This window comes from Malania oleifera, chromosome 8 (genome assembly GCF_029873635.1).
Source record: "Malania oleifera isolate guangnan ecotype guangnan chromosome 8, ASM2987363v1, whole genome shotgun sequence".
In the NCBI taxonomy this organism is placed as follows: Eukaryota; Viridiplantae; Streptophyta; class Magnoliopsida; order Santalales; family Ximeniaceae; genus Malania; species Malania oleifera.
In genome coordinates, this window is record NC_080424.1 from 87926758 (window position 1) to 87948388 (window position 21631).

At 35.4% G+C, this 21631-nt stretch overlaps 2 protein-coding genes across 9 annotated transcripts; both read left to right on the forward strand.

The window, feature by feature from the left end:
- The first annotated feature begins 383 nt into the window (after positions 1 to 383).
- On the forward strand, positions 384 to 14361 carry LOC131161718 (uncharacterized). Its single transcript, XM_058117678.1, has 7 exons — positions 384 to 1064; positions 1181 to 1269; positions 1354 to 1492; positions 12953 to 13048; positions 13206 to 13328; positions 13459 to 13718; positions 13832 to 14361. The coding sequence occupies exons 1-7, from the start codon at positions 905 to 907 to the stop codon at positions 13940 to 13942; spliced, it is 978 nt and encodes a 325-aa protein (XP_057973661.1). The 5' UTR covers positions 384 to 904; the 3' UTR covers positions 13943 to 14361.
- A 2257-nt stretch (positions 14362 to 16618) lies between these two features.
- On the forward strand, positions 16619 to 21631 carry LOC131162827 (uncharacterized). 8 transcript variants are annotated; one of them, XM_058119424.1, is made up of 5 exons: positions 16619 to 16749; positions 17055 to 17166; positions 17261 to 17697; positions 19424 to 20834; positions 20936 to 21631. In XM_058119424.1, the coding sequence occupies exons 4-5, from the start codon at positions 20667 to 20669 to the stop codon at positions 21398 to 21400; spliced, it is 633 nt and encodes a 210-aa protein (XP_057975407.1). In that variant the 5' UTR covers positions 16619 to 16749; positions 17055 to 17166; positions 17261 to 17697; positions 19424 to 20666; the 3' UTR covers positions 21401 to 21631. The 8 variants fall into 8 exon arrangements, 7 of the variants coding, with proteins under 7 accessions (XP_057975407.1, XP_057975406.1, XP_057975411.1 ...); XR_009138865.1 differs by having other exon boundaries at positions 16651 to 16749; positions 19424 to 20120; XM_058119425.1 differs by having other exon boundaries at positions 16654 to 16749; positions 17261 to 17711.

Consider the following 21631-nt stretch of genomic DNA (forward strand, 5'->3'; position numbering starts at 1 on the left):
AATTAAAATAAAATGAGTTTGTGAATTTATATATTTTTAAAATAAAAATATTTCTAAAATCTTAAAATTTTGGAAAACCAATAAAATCATTCGAAAATATTTTTATTTTTATTTTTCAAGTGTCACAACTACAATAAAACTATTCTTAGAGCATAGAAAAAAGAGTTTAAAAACATAATAATTAAATAAAATTATCATAATTAATTTATATTTTTACTATAATTTCGGAATTTATATATTTTTAAATTTTTATAATAAATTTCAATTATTACTTGATTTAAGCACAACATGAAAATGAGTTACATTAGTTTTAGTTTTTTTTTTTTTTTTTTAAATTTGAAAATATTATTCAAATAAAGTTTTTTATCTTTGATTTGGAGAGAGAGAGCGAAGGCATTAATCACGTGATAGGAATTTCACCGAATGAGGGTGAGAGGGATGCGTCGAGCCTCGCAGCTTTCAAGTCTTCAGCTTTTGTTTGTTGGCACCACCGACCATCGGCGCACGATAGCACTCAGCCGGTGATTTCTCCCCAAGGCGCAATTTAGATTCGCCACCGGGAAATCATCGCGGTGCATGTTAGCAGATTACGGGTCTCGTCTCGGGAGCAACCAACATGCTCGTAGGCGTGAACTGGTGCCTAATCACACCTCACTAGTGAAGTTCTCGGCTTTACACTTTCCTGTTTTCGTTCGACCACCTGCTTTTCTTGTTGGGAGCAACCAGAAATTGGAAAATCACTGGTCGTTGATTTCGAGGGAAGGGCTGTGTGGTTGGTGCGATCGATCGATCGATCCATTTGGAGCCAAAAAAATCTCGAGAAAGTATCACTGGAAAATCATTTCTTTGAGAGAGAGATTGGGAGATGGTGGGATGCAGACGAAGCTGACGAAGATTGAGGAAGATGGTAAGGGTAGAGTGGGGATATCAGGGGAGAGGGAAATGGTGTTCGTACAAGCGGACTACTCTTATAATCTGCTCCATCAACATTGTTGTTGCCCTCTACGTTCTTCACTCTCTTTACAATTCCGTTTACATGTACTCCCTTAGAGATTCGTCAAAGGGTAAGGAGTATATTTTCTCATCTTCTTGTGATTTTGAAAGCACCCATTTGAGATTTTTGTTTTTGTTTTTTCCTCGCTCGATGCTTTCCTGACAAAAGGGTTTTGTTTCTATTAAGCTGTTAAATACACCGTAGATCAGATTAGGAAGATGGAGGAATCAATTCGCGTTCGGAGAGCGGCGGAACCCAAAGAACTTGTTAAATTGGTAAGACCAATTTTAGGTTTTGGTGATTTTTTTTTTTTTAAAAACTTCCTCAGTAATTTGATAACTTCTTGTTTGGGCAAAAAGATGAAGGAAATCAAGGATGAATTTCACATTGAAGAAAGGGTGGTCGAACTGCCGCCACACCTGAAACAGAAGATAACTGATGAGATTCTGCAGAGGTTGAAAAGTCTGGACTCTAATGCTAGTGCGAGTATGCAGAGAGGTGGGTGCAGTTTAATTTGGTGTTAAAAAATTTGCCAATTTCAATATGTTTTCTTTCTTCACACGCATTATTCATGTGTAATGCAGTCATGAAATCACACTTCACACATGATTATTATTTTTTCCCTGAAATATACATTTCCATTTACATTCAATGTTGCCTGCAAGTCCAAACTCAGGTTGGATGTTGCATTATAGAGCAATATTTCAGTTGTTGACTAATATTTACAGTTTACCATCTCTGGAAAAAGAGTTATGGACTGCTATATATGGCAAATCAATTTGATATATGAGAAGTTTGCAGATTGTTAATTTGGAAACTGCAAAGAATCTGAGTAGCGGTCTCATTCTTAATAAATAATATGCCAGAAAATTTAATTAGGAAGTCTTAAAAGTGCATCTAGTGGGGTCCAACATATGCCACTATGAGAATATTTGGGGGGATGGAGGTAGGGTAGCTATGTATATTTTCAGAAAATGTCTAATATATGGGTAAACTAGAGGATTTGCAACTTTTGTGTGTGTGTGTTTTAATTTATTTTTCATTTTAAATATGTCAAATAATCTAAGTAGGTGAATGTTAATTGTAGTGCACAACTGCATGAATGTCGTACAAAGCTGAATTATTCATCCAATTAAATTTGTCATGGTAAACTAGGTTCTTTCTGCCTTTGCACCGGGAACAGAATATAAGTTGTTGAATTGGATTAGTTTCATGACCAACAGCATGAATAAAGAACTTCGTGCCCTGTTTCACTCTTTTTATTATGACGTATTTAATTTTTCCTTTCATTTGGCGACTTAATTGCATAAGATGAAGAAAAGATTGAAGATTTATTGAAAGAAGTGTCAATATAATATAGAGCTTGACTTCTTTGCATCCCATTTACAATCTTGATAAGTTGGTCTTGACTCGTGAGCCTCTAAATTATTTTTGGTTGTTGATGAGCCAACCTTGAATAAGGTTTGTGAACTTGAGAATCTCTCTCTCTCTCTCTCTCTCTTATTGAGAGAGAGAAACTCATTGATTATATAGCAGTTATGGTCAAATTTTGAAAATTCTTAATCTTTAAATGTCTTATGTTGTTAAATTCACCATAAGTAAGGAGTACATAACAATTGTGAAGTCTGTTTTTTTTTAAACTCATAAAAAAATTCCGTGTATTTCCTTTTTAGCCCATTGTTGTTATCAGTGTTTCTTGCTTGCTGTTGATAAACACTGAATTTTTTCTTAGGTTTTGTTGGGTTTGTTAAATTGAGTAAGTGGCATTTGTTAGGTCTTATTTATACATGCACAATGACCACATTAAAAATTGCATCATTCAAAGTCTTTGTGCTACATCATCATGCATGACTTTCTATGAGATCCATCTTCTACATGTGCACAGGAATGGCTTCTTATTAGCAGTACAGTGTTTCTAGTAGTAGTTGGCACATGCATTCTCCTCACACACTTTTTATGATTTTGGGGGGGGGGGGGGAAGGGCTACCTGTTTAACCCTTGACCAAAAATAAAAATAAAATAAAATAAAATCTTCTTTAGTGGTTTTTTGACTTCTCTCATATTATGTTCCAAGTAAATAGCCATCTGGTCCAATCAAAGAGTGTATCAGCAGAGTGCATAAGGCAACTGTTTCTAGCATTTGTATAGTAGAAAACATATTAATCTGCACTTTATCAGAGATTGAGGTCCATTTATCATAATTTCATTAACCAGTTTGCTGGGAGTAATGTAAGTGAGAAACTGAGATCCACTTTTCATTGAAGGCATGGATTTGTCTTTCCTGATGCAGGCCTAGATATTGTGGGGATGAAAATGGGGATGGCAGTGTTTACTTGGTGCGTTGTGATGTGCTGATTTTGACAAATTTGAAGTCCTTTTTCCAATTGAAGCATTATCCTTTCAAAGCTTTAGTTATGGAAATCATGGTTGTATAGATGGATCTTCAAGCGATGTTTGTTGTCTAGTTTTAGGGTTAAATGACATGATTGAACTTGTGAATCTGTAGTTGTATATTGGGGCCTGGCTTTGTTGAGCTTTTGTTTGAGTTAGAATTCTGTTTGGGCATGAGCTAAGCTTTACCATTTTTGATGGAGCCTGATTAACAGTTAAAATATTTATTTGGCTTGACAGCAACAGACAACATTTCTGCTGATATATATATCAAATTTCTTTAAGGCCCTGTTTGGAACTCGGAAAATATTAGGGAAAGGAGAGGAAAATATAAAAAATTTCAAGTTTTTCATATTTGGTTATTGAGGAAAATAAGAAAGAAAATGAAAAATATACTAAATTCATGAATTTTTTTTTTAATTTTATATATCATTAATATTTAATTTTTTTAAAATTTGTTCTTATATAAAAACAAACTTTCGTTTTTAAAGGAAAATATAATGGCAAATGAGTTTTCTCCTTATTTTCCTTTCCTTTTCTTTTTCCATGTAAAATCCTTAATCCAAATGCACCCTTGTGGTATTTGAGAACTGAGATTTGTAAATTAAAGCTTTCTTCTATATACTTGTTTGACAAATTGCTTTGAAGCTATAACCTTCAATTTTTGTGAAGAAATGTCACTGAAAAATCACAACATGTACCTTTTCTAAAGCCGTAATTAGTAGATAAGCTTACGTTCTTTGTGCATTGCAACTCAGTACATTGGGTTGGTTTGAAACTGATTGGGTTGAAGCCAAGCCAAACCCTAGCAATTGACTGCCTAGCGCCTAACCCTATCTAGAATATGGGATGCTCAACCCAAACTTGAGGTTAGGTTGGTTGTGTTGTTAGGGTTGGAGTAGTTAATTGTCATTTTATCTTATACTCAAATGATATGTCTACTGAATTAACCTAGTTTAAGAATGTTTTGTAGGATATGGTATGGAAATAAAATGTTTATACTTTAAAGAGATCCAATCTATGCTATCTATTTTAAAGTTGAGCCTGGTGCATTGTGGGGCGGACATGTGTCGGCTGGTGAGGCTGCGATGTGCCGGATGTGGAGTTGCTGTGTATTTTGTCCCTGTCCTAATGTTTGCGTCTTTGGAAGTTCTTCCGTGTTTTTCTTATTTTTTTATTTTTCTTATTTTTATTTTTACAGGGGTTGTTCTGGGAGCTGGTTTGTTTGGGCATTTTAGTGAGATGAAGGGGGTAAAGGGGGAAAGGGAAATGCCTTATCCTATATTAGAGTTGGTATACAGGTTTTTCCCTTTGGGTGGTTTCTTCTCTGTCTTTCAGCTGTAGATCCTTGCAACCTTTTGCTGGCCTTTGATCTTTCCATGGCTTACATGGATACTGTGGCTTTTTTTTCTTTGCTAGCCTAGGATGTGCCTAGGATGTGTCCAGTGATGTGTGGAGGTGATTTTGATGAGAGTTAAGTTGGGGTAGGTGGGGTTTAGTATTGGGTTGGGGCCTGTTCTTTGATGGGTGCGGTTGGCATTTGTAAGGTTTAGCTTGGCTGGATGTAGGTTCCAATAGGGTTTTGTTTGTGTTGTTGCTCTGGGCTGGGCAGCGCACAATGCTGCCTGTGAACAGTCAGCTGTAGAGAAGGAAGGGGAATGAGGAGCACTATTGGTGTGTACTATTTGGCTACCAGTTAACTTTGTACTTTTGGGATTTAGTTGTTCGGTGAAACAAAAAGGCGTTAGGAGATGGGATTTGTTTGGGCCGGTTGGATTTTATTTATCTCTGGATTTTCAGCGCCCAAGGATTCTCTCTTCTGGGGTTTGCTTGCTTTATTCTTCAGGCATGCTTTCACATAGAGGTTAGGGCAAAGAACTCCCTTTTTTGATGTTGTGATCTGTGTTTGCTAATTTCTCTTGGGTTTAAGTTTCCTGAATTTGGTTGACGTTTGGATGTGTTTCTGTTTGTCTGGGGGTATTTGAAATCTGCATCCACGTGCCCTCTGAAATTTATCTGTTTGTCTGGGGGTATTTCAGGGGGTCTTTCACTCCCTCTGAAATTTCACATTGGGTGCTACTATGCAGCTGGGTTTTATGGATTTCATTTTTTCCTTTTAAATGTTGACAATGTGTTGTTTTGCTTATTTTTGTTTTTGAGAATTTATGGAGCTGTATATACTATTTTTCTGTTTTGTTTTTCAAACCTCTTTTAGATCTTATTTCTTGTGTTTTGGGGGAGGTGGGGTCTAACTCTTCTTAAGTTTGGGCATGCTTTTAGTCTCAATCTAATTGGCGCATATATATTGAATAAAATCTAAAAATATTTAAGAACAAAATATTTATTCATCCTTGGCACAATAGCATAAATCAAACTGGCTGAGAGACCAAAATGTCTTCTAGATTTGTTTAAGCCTGCTGCATGTATCTACTCTTAAACTCACATATTGATTTAATGCAATGCTGATTCTCAGCATTGTTATGACGTGCATTTAATATTTAAAATTAGATTCACCTTCTTTTAATCTCAATTACGAGTCTATTTAATAATTGAAAATCACTATTATCTGTCATCTACCTATAGTTGATTCTTGATATTGGCTGGGATTTTATTTTTGACTTGAAAATCTTCTACAATACATGGGAGCAAGCTGAGGACATTGTTCAGATTCTATCCAATTAATTTGTACTCAAAGTTTACGTTGTGATTGTTTGGAATGTTCAAATGAATTTGGGCAATTATTGTATTTGTAGTTTCTTATTGAAACATGTTAGAGAGAAGAGACTGAATGTAATTTGTGGCTTTCGAACTTTGGTATTTAAAATATTAAACAAGCATTAATTAAGTTGTATTGTATTTGAATTAAACCATTTCTCCCACAATAATGATAAAAATTATTTTTAAACATATATATTAATATTTACATTTAAATCCAAGTGAAAACTGTAGTTACATGTTGTTAAAGCTTGATATACATTGTTAGATTACTACCTTTACCATTTTAGCTTCTTTTTTCTAGGCTTGCATCTTATAATTATCTTTGTTGCTGGTGTGTGATTTACAAAAGCATGATACATGATGGAGCCATTTACAATAAAACTGGACTGATCGTTTTGCCATGATTGGGATTGATTTTTGGATACATTGTTATCATTAGACTTTATGTTTTGTGACTTTTAGGACTACCATTGATTGAATTTTGTAGTTAACTGTAATAAAATATTTGCAATTTGCAATTTGCAATTTTATTCTTCGAATCAAGGAAATTGTTATGTTACATTTGGATGAACATATTGTTACATCTATAATAAATTTTATTCTTTATCTTTCTTATTTGTTTAACTCCGCCTGTGATGCACTTAATGTCCTAATTTTTTCACACACAGCCGGTCCCAAGTTCGGGTCAAGGAGGAGGGTTGCTTTAGGTAGTTGACAACCAGTTTAAAATTTGTCAGATCACTATGATATGAATCCTTACTAAATATTTGCTGAGGTGTCCCCTACGAGTGACGCGTTGTACTTGAACCACCTGAGTATAGTGAAAAGTGGGTGAGGGTGGGCTAGGTTGTCGCCCCGAAGCGACGTGCCGTGCTGGTGCCTGGGTACGGTGTCAAATATGTGAGAGTTCTTGCATCATTCTGGACGTGGGCAGGTAAAGACGTTAGTTCAGGAAACTAGGATTAGATTAGCAACTTGGAATATAGGGTCACTTACGGGTAAAAACATGGAAATTGTGGATACAATGATTAGAAGAAGAATTAATATAATTTGCCTTCAAGAAACTAAGTGGGTGGGGGAGAAAGTTAGAGAAATCGATAAATCAGGATTTAAACTTTGGTATACTGGAAAAGAAAAACATGAGAATGGAGTCGGCATTAGTATAGACAAAAACTTAAAAGATAGCGTTGAGGATGTAACTAGAGTAAGTGATAGAATTATAAAAATCAAGATGGTATTAGGACAAGAGATAATAAATATCATTAGTGCTATGCTCCTCAAGTTGGCTTAGCAGAAAATCTTAAGAGACAATTTTGGAAAGATATGGATAGTATTATACAAGGCATACCAAGGACTGAGAAAATATTTAAGAGGAGATCTGAATGGACACGTTGGAAGAGATAATAAAAATTATGAGAGGATATGGATGTGGAGACAAAAATGAGTCTGGGGAGATGATCTTAGACTTTGCTATGTCATATGATTTTAGTATAATGAATACTTCCTTTAAGATGAGAGAACACTTAATAATCTTTAAAAGTAGACAAAATAGAAGTCAAATAGATTTTTTTTTAACTAGGAGGGTTGATCGTTTATCATGCAAGGATTGTAAAGTTATTCCAAGTGAAAGCCTAAACACACAACATAGAGTTTTAGTGTTAGATATATGTATTAAAAAATGGAAAAAAAAAGGATAAAATAAATCAGTGTAGGAGAACTAGATGGTGGAACCTAAAAGGAGAAAATATAATAAAATTTAAAGTTAAAATGAACAAAGATGGGGATTGGACCATAGAGGATGTGATAGATACAAATACTCTTTGGAATAGATTAGTTAGCTCTATTAAAAAGATAGCAAAAGAGATTTTAGGTGAATCAAGGGGAAGATTCTTGAATAGAAAAGAGAGTTGGTGGTGGGATAAAGATGTACAAAAAATCATAAAGACAAAAAGAATTCGGTATAAAACGTGGCAAAAATGTACAAACAGAGATAACTTTGGAAAATATAAAGAGTAAGGAAAAGATGTAAAAAGGGCAATTAGTGAAGCTAAATATAGATCATTTAATAGTTTGTATGATAAATTGGGTACAAAAGAAGGGGAAAGAGATATATTTAAACTTGCTAAAGTTAGAGAAAGGAAGAGCAAGGACTTAGGAAATGTAAAATGTATAAAAAGTGAGGATGATATTGTCTTGGTTAAGGACGAAGATATTAAAGAAAGAGGGCGAAGTTACTTTAGTAAGTTGTTTAACGAAAATCAAATAGAAGACTTAAATTTAGAATTGTCAAATGAGGAAAAGACTAAAAATATAAGATTTATTCTCAAAATTAGAGTTAACGAAGTTAAGTTTGCATTAAAAAAGATGAAAAATGGAAAAGTTATGGGACCAGATAACATCCCAATTGAAGTTTGGAAATGCTTGGGTGATAACGCAATTATATGATTAACTAATTTATTCAATACAATTGTAAAAATTAAGAAAATGTCAGATGAATGGAGAAAAAACACTTTAATACCTATATACAAAAATAAAGGAGATATTCAAAATTGTAATAACTATCGTGGAATTAAACTTATGAGTCATACGATGAAACTATGAGAAAGGATAGTTGAACAGAGATTAAGGTTAGAAACGAAGATCTCAGAAAATCAATTTGGTTTTATGCCTGGGAGATTTACCACAGAAGCTATTTATCTTTTAAGAAAATTAATGAAAAAGTTTAGGAAAAAGAAGCGGGACTTGCATATGATATTTATTGACCTTGAGAAAACATATGATTGGATACCTAGGGAAGTTCTATGGTGGGTTTTAGAAAAAAAGGGTGTATGTTGTAGGTATGCCGATGTCATTAAGGATATGTACGATGGAGTAATGACTAGTATAAGGACTATAGATGGAGAAACTAGAGAATTTCCAATTACCATAGGTGTACATCAAGGATCTGCTTTGAGTCCTTATCTTTTGCTTTAGTGATGGACCAATTGACTAAGAGTTTTCAAAAGGAGGTTCCATGGTGTATGTTGTTTGCAAATGATATTGTATTAATTGACGAAATTAGGGATGGAATAGAGTTTAAGTTAGAATTATGGAGAGAAATTTTGGAATCTAGAGGCTTTAGGATAAGTAGAAATAAAACAAAATATATGAAATGTAATTTTAGTAATAATAGGAGGAATATTGGAGACAAAGTTAAACTCGATGATGAAGAAATAAATAGTACTTGTAGATTTCGATACCTTGGATCTATTATGCAAGCTGAAGGAAAAATTGAAGATGATGTAATGTATAGAGTTAAAGCAGGTTGGGTAAAATGGAGAAGTGCTTCAAGTGTGCGATGTGATCGTAGAATACCCTTAAAATTGAAAGGAAAGTTTTATAGGACAGCTATAAGACCAGCTATGCTATATGGATCGGAATGTTGGGCGACAAAGAAACATAATATCCAAAAAGTAAAAGTTGCTGAAACAAGAATGCTTAGATGGATGAGTGATAGAACATTGAAAGATAAATTAAGGAATGAACATATTCGAGATAAGTAACTCACTTAAAAATGAACAACTCGAAAGCTATCCCAAATATAGGAGTTCTTTTGTGTAATATTTAGCCCAAAGATCAGATCGTCTCCTCAGGGAATGCAGTGTAACCTCAAGTTTTATGTAGTTCCAATCGGAAAGTGACAAACAAAAAGGCACTGAACACAGTTCATATTCGGGTTTTTCATGATGTTTGAGATTTCTTTTGATAAAGTAACTAACATGCAATCTAAACTATGAGTCCTAACATGCACTGAATTTAACACTAAGAAGCGGAAATCCTACGTTTAAACAGACAAGAATTGAAACGCGCGTTGAACTTTAGAATAAAAATTAACGACGATAACTTTCCTACGTAATAAAAACACGCAATTCTAAAAACTCAATCAATCACAAAGATAAATAAAAACTAATTTTAATGTGATCAAGAACTTAAACAGAAATTCAAAACTTTAAGAACTAAACAGTAAACGGAACACGGTAAAAAAAAATTTGGACTTTAATAAAATTAAACTTAAACTAAATCGAACTCAACATAATTTAAATTTTAAAGAAGACAAGTAATATAAATTCTAAAGAAGATATATTTATTTTTTGTCTTTTTTTATTTTTATTTTTATTTTAAGAGATTAAACTGAACCTTAACGATGAAAAAATAATCCAACCAAATTTAATTCTATAATGACATTAAAAAAAAACATAAATTGAATCTAATAATAATAACCCAAAAGAAATTTGAAGTTCAAAACTTTAATTAAAATTCAACTCCAAATTAACAGTAACTAATCAAATATTTAAATTCAAGAAAGAAATAAAGAAAAAAAAATTAGAGAACAAAAGAAGGAAAAAGAGAGAGAGAGAGAGAGAGAGAGAGAGAGAAAGAAAATTGTGGTTGGCCGTATGGAGGTAGCAGGGGGAGGTTCGGGTGGCTGGCCGTGAGCTGAAGCTGCAGCAGCAACACCAGCAACTCAGCTGGTGCTCGGGTTGGCAGAAAGGAAGCTTCTCGGTTGCAGCAGCTGGAAGCATGGAAGAAGAGGGAGCGCAGCAGCAGAGGACTTGCAGGAGCAGCTGTAGCACACAGGAGCAGCAGCGGCACAGCAGCACCAACAAGGAGGCTTCTCGGGTTTGTGACAGCAGCAGCAGCAACTGGGAGGCTTCTTGGCAAGCTGGGCTTCGGGTCTGAGGGAGTTCACGGGCAGCACAGCAGGGCAAGAGGCAGAACAGGGAAAGGAAAAAAAAAACTGAGACTGAGAAGAGAATGAGAAGAGGATAGGGAGAGTTGAGAGTTGAGAGAGAGTTTTGAGAGAAGGGAGAAGGGAGACAAGGGTAAGGGAAGAAGGAGAGGGGGAGCTTGGGGCGCTCCATTGAAAGGAAAAAAGAAAAAAAAAAATATAGGGAGAGGGGGAGACCAGCCCTAGTGCACGGCCTGAAGGAGACCCAGGACCTGGCTTCATGGCTAGTTCAAATCAATAGGTATATTTATCTATTTATTTTTTCTTTTTGTTTTCCTTATTCTTTTTCTTTGTTCCCAGCTAACAAGGGCGATTTTGACAGTCTTAGATCCCATATCGCTTGAAACTTAAAACACGAAAGTTGTAGATAATCTTCTCATCTTTCTCTAGAATTTCGAATCATCTCGATCGGAACTCGGACGAAAAAATTATGTGCGACTTATGAAGTGGTGCCGGTTTTAGCTCCCGATAATTGCCTTGTGATAAAAAAAAATCAAAAATTCATAAATTACTCAATAAAATCCAAATATTATAAATAGGACATTGCGCTAAAATATTGATAGTAATTAGGTATTTAATTAAAAATATAAGTCTCAATGCATGAATTAAAGCACCTAATTACGCAGTTTAAGCGCGTAATTAGTAAGTTAGGTATAGCTCCTATAGAAGATAAGATAAGGGAGGGACGACTCAGATGGTATGGACACTTGCAACGTAGGCCACATAGTGCACCTACGAGGAAGAGTGACTTAGTTACTGTGGGGAACAGTAGAAGGGGTAGGGATAGGCCTAAAATAATTTGGGAGGAGATAGTGAGTAAGGATTTAATATCCTTGAATCTATCAAAAGAAATGGTCCATGATCACATAAATTGGCGGAAAAATGATTCATATTGCCGACCCCACTTAGTGGGACTAAGGCTTGGTTTTTTTGTTGTTTGTTGTTTGTTGTTGTTGTATCTTTCTTACTTGTTTCTATGCATGTGTATCACAAACCCAAGGCCAGGGCCTTATACTAGGTGCACCATTGATAGAGAAATAAAAACCAATTAGATTTGGGGTTTTTGACCTATTTATTGAAAAGAATCTATTTACACTCCTTTCAAAGTTTGGGCCAATATATTGTCTTATAGGTAGATTAGTGTAATTAAATTGAGGTATATTCAGCTGTTAATAGCTGTTTCAAGTGTTTGTATGCCTGTGTGCCTGTGCATCTCTGGCAGTCATGATTGAAACATCTCTCTTGACAGATCTGTCAATCTTCTCAAACATGACTCTCCATTTAAATATTTCATTGAGTACCGTTGATTGGAAACCTGCATTGGACTGGGCTATACAACAGGTTGTAGCGCATCTCCCATTGCATACTGGCATACACTTCCCACCCCTCCCAGGATTTGAACTTAAACCTCCAACATAGAACGTAGAAGTTCCAAGCTTTAACCACTGGGGTGATTGCTAGGGGGCCTTTAAGTGTGGTAATTATCTGACAACCATATTGTAATCATGAAAGTTAACACTTTTATGAATTATGATGTCATGTTTTAGAATGTACTGGACATTTTCAGTTCAATCTGCGTTGGGACTGTGTTTGCAGTATAAATGACATTGTTTTAAAGCAACCATGCATTGATGTGTAATAGTTATACAGACGTAAAATATAGTAAAAATAATATAGCTAAAGCGTATCATGGACATATTGAGCTTGACTGTATTTCATATCAAGATATTTTCAACTTGCTTAGCATGACTTAGCTTTTGGCATATCGGAACTTTATTGCTAGTTTAGCTGTCTTTAAACTCTTGTTTACTATAGTTTGGAGTTTCTGCATATCTGAAACTGATGTCTGGGGAGGATGTACATTTTTGACTTAGGATCTTCACAAGCATTATTTTTGTTGTTTGGGAGGGCAGAGAAATATTCATTCCAGTTGGTCTGCAACACACATATGAGTTACCCCATAAAGTGAACAATCTGTTGTAATGAATAGAAAGAGTTCTGGTTAAATTCTGAAATGCTGTCATCTTTTTTGTCTGGGATATCTTGCTTGTTACTCTTGTGATATTGTTTCTGATGAACAGATGCTGTTGAAAACTGGCGCAAAGAAAAGTTGGAGGAAGTCAAACGATTCACTCTTGGAAATACTCAGAATTCAAGCATACAGCCTGAGGAAGCTGGTATAATCTTTTATTTTAGAAGAATGCAAAATTTGTCATTTATTATAGTGTTTTCCATTCTAAAATTTTAATCCATGACAAGTCTGTGTGGCATTCTTGAAACCTTTGTTTTTCACTGAATCCCTAGTGTCTTGGCTTTTTGAATGAACGTGTATAGGTATCCTAATTAGAGTGTTGGAGTTCAATTGGGCTGTGCTGGTTGAAGAAATTGGTCTTTGGATACCGGTTGATGTCATTAACAAGGAACATTATGATAAACCTGAGGGTGAAGAAGAGTTTGGTAATAAATGTTTATTCATTGTGTGTAGATTTGTCAAGATATATATATTTTTTAAGAAATTGTTATCTACAGTTTTTAGGATTTTAAGATGTGAGTTTTTGCTTTTGCTGATGTACCTTTCCCTCTACAGAGGAGCCTATTGCAGGCAGGCCCGTTCCACGTGAATGCAATGCTGAGCTTCATACAGATTATGATGGCACTGCTGTCAGATGGGGCCTTACACACCATAAGGAAAGCGCAGCTGACTGCTGCCAGGCTTGCTTGGATCAGGCTAAATTTGCCAAGCCAGGCGAAAAGAAATGCAACGTATGGGTTTATTGCCCATCCGAAACAGGGTGCTATTCTCCTGATATTTATGAACACAAACATCAAGAGTGTTGGCTGAAATATGTAAGCTGCACCTTTTCTTTTCCTTTAAAAAGGAAGAAGCTTCAAACTTTGATTCTTATTTCGGCATGACCCTGCTTAATGTTAGTGTTTTCTTTTTCTTTTATGAATTGCAGGCGGAAAGCCCCAGATTGAATTTTAAGGACAAATATTCAGAATCATACAGAGAATCCCATCCTACAGCACCATTGATAGTTCCTTGGATGTCTGGTGTTGTTACTGCATGATTTATTTTTATTATTTTTTTTTTCTAGCCAATGCACAGGTAATTTGGGAACCCAGGTAGACCACGAGCAATGGCATGAAGCTGGTTCCAGTGGAATTTGTGTTGGGCAATTCTAACGTTGGTGGGATGCTTTCCCCACTTTTTTTTTTTTTGGCTTATAGGGGCCAGTTTGGATGGGGGTTGGGGAACGTGCTGTGTGGTTTCATGTTCATTTACTACGAGGCTTCTTCTTCTTCTTCTTCTTCTTCTTCTTCTTCTTCTATCTTTTTTGTACACGGAATGCAGTGATCTTGGCGCCAAATGCTTTTAAATGAGGATGCTTGGCAGATGGATTGCATCGTTTTTTTTTTTTTTTCCAAATTGCAAGCTGTGAAGCATGAAATTCATTGAATATAGTTTGATAACGTTGATTCATTATAATGGGGATGTGTAGCTCTCTCTCTCTCTCTCTCTCTCAACTACTACTTCTGCATGAAGTGGGGGCTGGTTACATTTGGCTGGCTGATTCTGATGGGGTTGTAGTTTGGTCCTTGTACTTCGGTATTGTCATTGGGAAAATTGGTGAACTTTGTTAGTCATGATTTGAGACATGAGTAAACCAATTTGATTCGTTGATTGAAATTCAGAAAATATTAGAAATCGAAAAGAAAATATTAGGGAAATGTTATTTTTATGTTTGGTTATTAAGGAGAATGAAAAAGTAAATAAAAATATAAATTTATAAATAAAATTTTGATTTTGTACATTATTTATGTTTAGTTTTTCATAATTTATGGTCATTAAAATAAACTTTAATTTTGATAACATCTAATGGAGAAAAAAAATATAAGGGAAAATGAGTAGATATTATTTTTGTTTTTTTTCCTTTTTTCTTGTAAAATTTTTTATCCAAACAAATCCTTTTAACTCAAGAAATTTTCTTTGAAATATTTTTTAAAGGGTTCAACATACCATTCATATTATGTTTGATTTGTAGAATATGATAAAAAATGAAAATTTGAATGGAAAAAATGAAAAAAATCTAGTGATAAATTTCACTACATTTTACTCAATTTTATATAATTTATTTTGTACTAAACATACAATATTACTGTTTCCAAAAAATTAAGCTTTGGTAAAAAATAAAAAAACTCTAGGATACAATTACTGTCATGCAGTGTATTGTTCAAGAGCTCGCAAACTAATACACTATTTGCTTAACATGATTAGAATGTTAATAACACTACTTAGCATTTGTTTTTTCATATTAGCACAAAATAGAAAGGGTAAAAGACATTTATATTTTCTAAGGTTTGGCAAAAAAAAAGACAGACACCTCTCTCGAGGTTTCAAAAATATCACATACTTCCCCTGAGGTTTAAAGAGTGATAGACCTCCATTGAGGTTTGTTAAGAAAACACCTATCTTCCTGCAAAATGTTTGGGAGAAGTTTGTATTTTTTTAACAAATTTCAGGAGAGGTTTATGAGATTCTTGGAACTTTAGGAAGAGTCTCTAGAAATTTTAATACCTCAAGCGAGGTTAGTATATTTTTCCTTAGAAGTGATTGTTTATTTTACCTGGACACCGTAGTAAAACTACTACTAGATAATAAAATTGGAGCATCGGTTTGCAGAACTAAATATTTTTACGAAATTTCACATTCAAGAACTTTAAAATATTGGTGTCAAATTCGCATTAGCGAAGTTCCAGCGTTTAGTGCATCATTAGTATGTATTTTTCTATGGAATATTTTAACTTTGTTTGGTAATTAGAGCCTAAGGCCCTTGTTTTGTGCTTAATTACTTTCCTAAAATGCTTTTGGAGCTTGTGAATATCTTTTGCAATGGATAATTCCACTTACAGTCTCCTAATTATGGGAGGCCCGTGGTTAAGTACAATGTGCATGTAGAAATCTTTTAAAAGAATATCCACGAGTGACTTGGAAGATTCATGGATCAATTGTGGCAGTGAAAATCAATTTTGATTATTCATTTTTATCACATATTTTTCTATGGCCGATTTAATCTTTTGTAATAGCGAATGGCACATGTTATATTTGTTTTTTCAGGATTGTTAAAGAGGATTTCATTGGATTTAGGGGCACACAATTAAAAAATAGCACATTTTTCATCAGGTATCCCTTGCACCTCTTTTAAGATTGAAACATGAGTCCTCTAATATAAATTTTAACCCTTAAAATGTACTAATACTTCAATTAATAAGGATAAGGTGCTTAGAGCAACTCTTCTGCTAACCAAGAACGAGGATGCTAAGCCCTCGGGCATTGGCTTAGTTGGCAAGGACGGGCTTGGGATGGGCCACTTGTTGGTTTAAATTTTAGGTTCGATTCTTGCCCCAAGCGAGCAAATCCTATTTTTATCCTTGCGCAGTAAGAGGGGTCTTGTTGTATGGGCATGAGAGTAGTGTCAGTAACCTGTATCGCCACCAGAGTATGTCCAGTTAATGGGAGTGTCAATTGGAGTGTCAATTGGATGTATCGGTGAAGTCAGGACATCCGATCTAATAAAAAAAAAAGAAAAAGAAAAAAACGAAGAGGATACTAATCATGCTCATGTTAAAAGGATCATTGTACAATGCCACGAAAACTTTCAAAGGCTTGAAGAAAAAAGAAGATAAACCAATTCCTAATTTTTTTTTAAAAATGATTATGGTGCTAATGAAATAAAAATTTCCTAAAATAAAAAATATTATTTATGGGCAGTGGAGACCAAAGCTAGAGTGCGCCGGAGGGGAGCCGAGTCTTCTTGGCTTGTGCCTAGGGTTTGCGAGACACTGAAACAGTCGAACTCTCTACTGCATATGAACAGTAAGCATTTCCCCGTCATTGTTATTCTTTGTTTTCTCTCTTCAAAATTTTGATTTCCCATTGATGGCGCGAATTCTTATTTCTGTTCTTTGTTCTTTAACCTTATAATGGGATTTGTACATCTGCATCTATTTTCTTCGTTATATAGTCATATTATAATTGAAAGATTCAAAAACAGTCAATTTCTGGCATGATCACGGTTCAGTTTGTGTTTTTTTCAATAGCTAAAATTATGTCTGCAGTGGTCATTATATAGTGGAAGTTAAACTCGCTGTACTCAACCTTGATTGTTGATTTTCTTTTAGGGTCGTACTTGGGTTTTGGAAGGTTAGGTGCGAGGGTAGGATTTAATGATTTGGAGCAATATAGTGAAAGTAACATGTGGGTTCTGCCCAGATCAAGCTCAATCTCGTAATTGTGTGTTCACTTTCCTTGATTCCATAGTTCATATTTTATCGCAAGTTGAATCAGAATGGATGGTCAAATATTCAAAATTTTGAATTTTGGGCAGCGAATCCTTACCTTTATAACTAATCCAAGGTTGGAAGAGAGATGGGTCTTGGAGAAGGAGGTCGTCCTTGGAGCGTCTTTGATGGTGTGAAGACTATTCCAACAACGCCTGAAGCTCTCATGATGGAGATTAATTCAGCCATTGCTGCTTTTGAGTATGCCCATGCTACCGACGGCCTTAACTCTCCTCCTCCTTCTCTGTCAGATAATAAAAACGCAGATTCAAATGTGAGACATCAATATGATGCCCGAATAGCAGATGAAGCCTATAGGGCAGGATGTGCAGCCCTGGGTGCAGGAAAGCTCGATGAGGCTCTTCATTGTTTGAACATTTCTCTCTCCAAGTGCCCACCTCATAAGTCTTCTGCTGTTGCTAAGCTTCAATCTCTCATATCTCTTACATCTCAGCAACTTCAGAAGACCTAATTGAGTTAATTGGTAAATTTCTAATTGTAAGTGCTACTATCATACTTCCCTCTCTTACTTCATTTCGTAGATTGTTTAACGTTGTTTGGCTGTGTACTCTTGACAAATTGATGCTTTGTATTTCATGTTGAATTTTTATCTGATGGTGTTGTTTTTATACATTTCAAAAACTTTAAAAAATCTCTCTGACCTTAGAAGCATCATTATGGTGATGGTGGAAGTTTCAATTCCATCATGGGGGCCAATTCTTTTTGGTTGATATTTAAGGGATCATTATTTCATTCCATTGAAACTCAAAGTTCGATTCTTTCGTTCTTTACATGCCGAAACAAGATAAATTTGCTCATTTCTGTTCCTACAAAGCAAGAGGTATATCATCACCATTAGCTACAATTTCTCTTTGCTTTCCATGTACTTCTTTATTTCTTCCATGAATTGTGTGATGGGGAATCTCATCTGTAAGACCAGTCGTGTCTTGGAACCTTATTGAAATAGGTTCTTCACATGTTTTGCTAACTATTAATTTATACTACTTTTCAAACGAGAACTGTGGCTTCTTATCCTGCAGAAAATCTGAAGAGAAGTTAGTCCATGAAACTGTTCCTCAATACCCAAAATAACTATCCTTGTAAGAATTTTATAGGAGGAAATAAGATTCAGTAACAAAAAAATGTTGCTGACAAACAACGAAATATACCCTTTTTAAGTATGGTGTTCATTTGACGATGGTGAATATAGTGAACTAGTGATACTGAGGATGGGTGGATGGATTTTCATGAATGTTTTATTGGAAAGCACAATGGAGAAATGGATGAAGTTGTATCCCACTAAATGACGTGGCCATATCAATTATATCACTTTTAGTTCCCTTTATTATGCCACTTGTAGGCCCCTTGTAGCTTTGGGTTATTTTTTTATTTTTTGCATTAAATTTGTCTAGGTTTTATGATCTCTTTAGATCTATCCTCTAATGTGGGGCTTAGTCAAACTCCACTCCCCTATTGATTTATTTTGTAATGGACTTCCTCAAACTAGTCGTGTTGTGCTATGTGGTGCTGTAGCTGGAGAACTTCAGTGGGTTCAGATGACCTGGTTATGAGGCCTTTCTTGTTATTGCAAGCTTCTGTTTATCTAATTATTATTCTTCTTCTTATTATTATATGAATAACTGCAACTTTATTAAAACCAAAGCAGGGGTTATGTGCATCTATTTGTTTCTTACAGAGCTTAAATTTTCTAAATGGGAGATGATTTTGAGAATTGATGATTCAATTTTGGATTAAAGTTCTTTCTTTTTTAAAGGGGTTTGAGGTAATGAAAACCTTTAGTAACTTGTGACTGTTGCCTGTTGGTTGAGAAGTTCCATACCTATCCTTGCTAAACAAAGCCAAAAATACCATTCTAGCAAAATTTTGCAGTAATTACTTGACATATATTAGTTCCAGAATTTTAATGATTTATTTTTCCTTGGAAAATTTTATAAATTTAAGGTATGTGTGATTTTGTCTAGCGTGGCCTTTCTGTATCTATTGTCTGTATGCTTTTATAATAATACAAATTAGACTCTGTTGTTTGGTACATGCTCTATTTTGCTATTTGTTACTAATTTGAGTAATACTGTTAACCAGAGCCAATTGTTCATTTCTGTTTATTTAGTTGTTGCTTTAGTTTTGATGAAGTTGAAATAACTAATTTTAATGAATTCTGATGTCTTTATTGACTTGTTAATTTATTGCAGCCGATGCTTGCATTTGATAGATACTGTGTTCTTCCAGCTGAAATTGGAAAGAAAGAGATCCTGTACAGTTGTAATATTTTACTTGATCCATGTTTGGACACACAGGGGGTTGGGGTTCAGGCGATATGGAGCAACATTTTCAGAAATCAAAACAAGAGATTATGATTTATACACTAATGGAGGACTTTATGTAAGATGCGGATGCTCATTTGCCATTTGCTTAATTGTGTGACTTAAGAGTGTGATATGGTTTGTTCTGCTTGCCATGCAGGCTTAAATAGTTGGTGTTGGATACACTAATGTAATTATAAGCACATTAGAATCAGTGATATCTGTATTTTTTGAATATATTTGTCATGTTCTTAGATTAGCTTGTCGATATTGGCCTCCCAGAAATGTTGTGAAGTCGATATTTGTCTGGCTGCACATTTATATTTGTTCATCAGGTGATGTTAAATAGGTGACAGAACTAGGTCTTAAGGATCTGGAATCAGAACCCAGTCACATTTTGGCTGTAGGGACGAGTAGAGGACTCTATCAAGACATGTTTTGACCTATGTTAAAACTAGTGAACATGAGTCAGCTAGAAGGAATGGGTGATTGCATGGCCTTCCGTTCTAATTGAAATGCCATTGCATTTCTGTTAAGAAAGTTACTGGAAATGCTTGAGTGTGAAAATGTGACGACAGTGCAGAAGGTATGTTTTACCATTCTGGATGTTTGTACAAAACACACCACTCTGCACTTGGATTAAACTCTTTTCCCCCCACTCTTTTGGGTGGGAGGAATGGCTACTCACACCTGTTTTTCCTAATCATTTCGATTAGAACACATTCCACCATTGGGCCCTATGGTCAGTGTCTTTTACTTAATTTTTCTACGGGCAGAAAATAACATCTTTGAACAAGGTGTCATTCTCTGCGATGCTGTCAAGCAGTCTTCATGGTTTGGTATCATGTCATAGTTTCCACCCTAACTTCATCTCAAAGTTAGACACCCTAAAGCCACATCCATTTGGAACCAGTTTTGAGGTATACAAGTTAAGCCCATTTGTTAAACTGTCTCCTGCTCCTTGTAACTTTGTCTTTACTCCAAAGGAATAGATAATCAAAATTTTGAATAAGCTGAAAGGCCACCATCACAAAGTGCAGTACATTTCTCAACACTGACCCGTGTTATAAGTATGCGCTCTGTATTTATCTAATCTTACAGTCATTGAGCAAAGTCCACCACCCTTTCCAATATGAGTGTATTCTACCAAGAAAAGCCACCGAATCCTTCCAAGAGATTGAATTTCCTTGCTTCTGTCTTGAAGGATGCTTGCATCAACTGCCATACCTTCCGGGAACCACCATCTCCTCCACACCCTGAGGAGGATAATCCAACTAGTGATTTCCATGATGAACACGAAGTACTCACATGCCACATTTGCAGATTAATTTCAGTAACATTTTTTCTCTTGTGCCAGTCTTCTTGTTTTTACCGTTACATTGTTTGATCCTCTTCTTTCAGGTGGTTGTTTCTGCAATTCGAAGTCGAGCCACGGAAGCCAACTTGAGACGCAAGGCAAGCCTCAGCACAGGCAACTTTTTCTGGGTCTTCACTTCAACAACAGGGGAAGTGTTCACAACGCCAGAAGCTCTGAAGCAAACAAAGGATAACAATGGAGAATGCAGCGGCGATGATGATGACAACGAGAGGGAGGAGTTTCTATCCGTTCAGAGCTACTTTTCCCACTCCTCAAGCGCTCGAAGCAGGGATGAATTCTTTTCCATCAAGACAAACATAAACCTTTTGCGCTCCAGGAGTTTGAGCGGGCTTGATTTTCCTGATTTTCGCAGGCGCTCAATAATTCATAAGTTGCGTCATTGTGAGGGGTGGCCGTTCGGTCTGTGCCGAAAGGCGTTGCTGCTTCCCCCTCTGCCCAAATCGCCTACGGAGTCTTGGTCATGGCGGAAAGGCAGTAGAATAATTTAGTAACCAAAATCTGAAAATCTTCTCTTTTTGCTGTGCGTAATCTAGAGAGAGAGAATAAGAAAAAGAGAGAGATCCATTCGAGGAGCTAAGCTTTAAAATTATCTCAATGGGCAACATGCCTGGGAAAGAAGTAGGAAGAGTGGATGCATGTCATGAATGTGTAGAAATTTTTGAGTTAGATAGTCCATCCATAATATCTTTTGGACAATAAAATTTTTGATTTCTGCATAA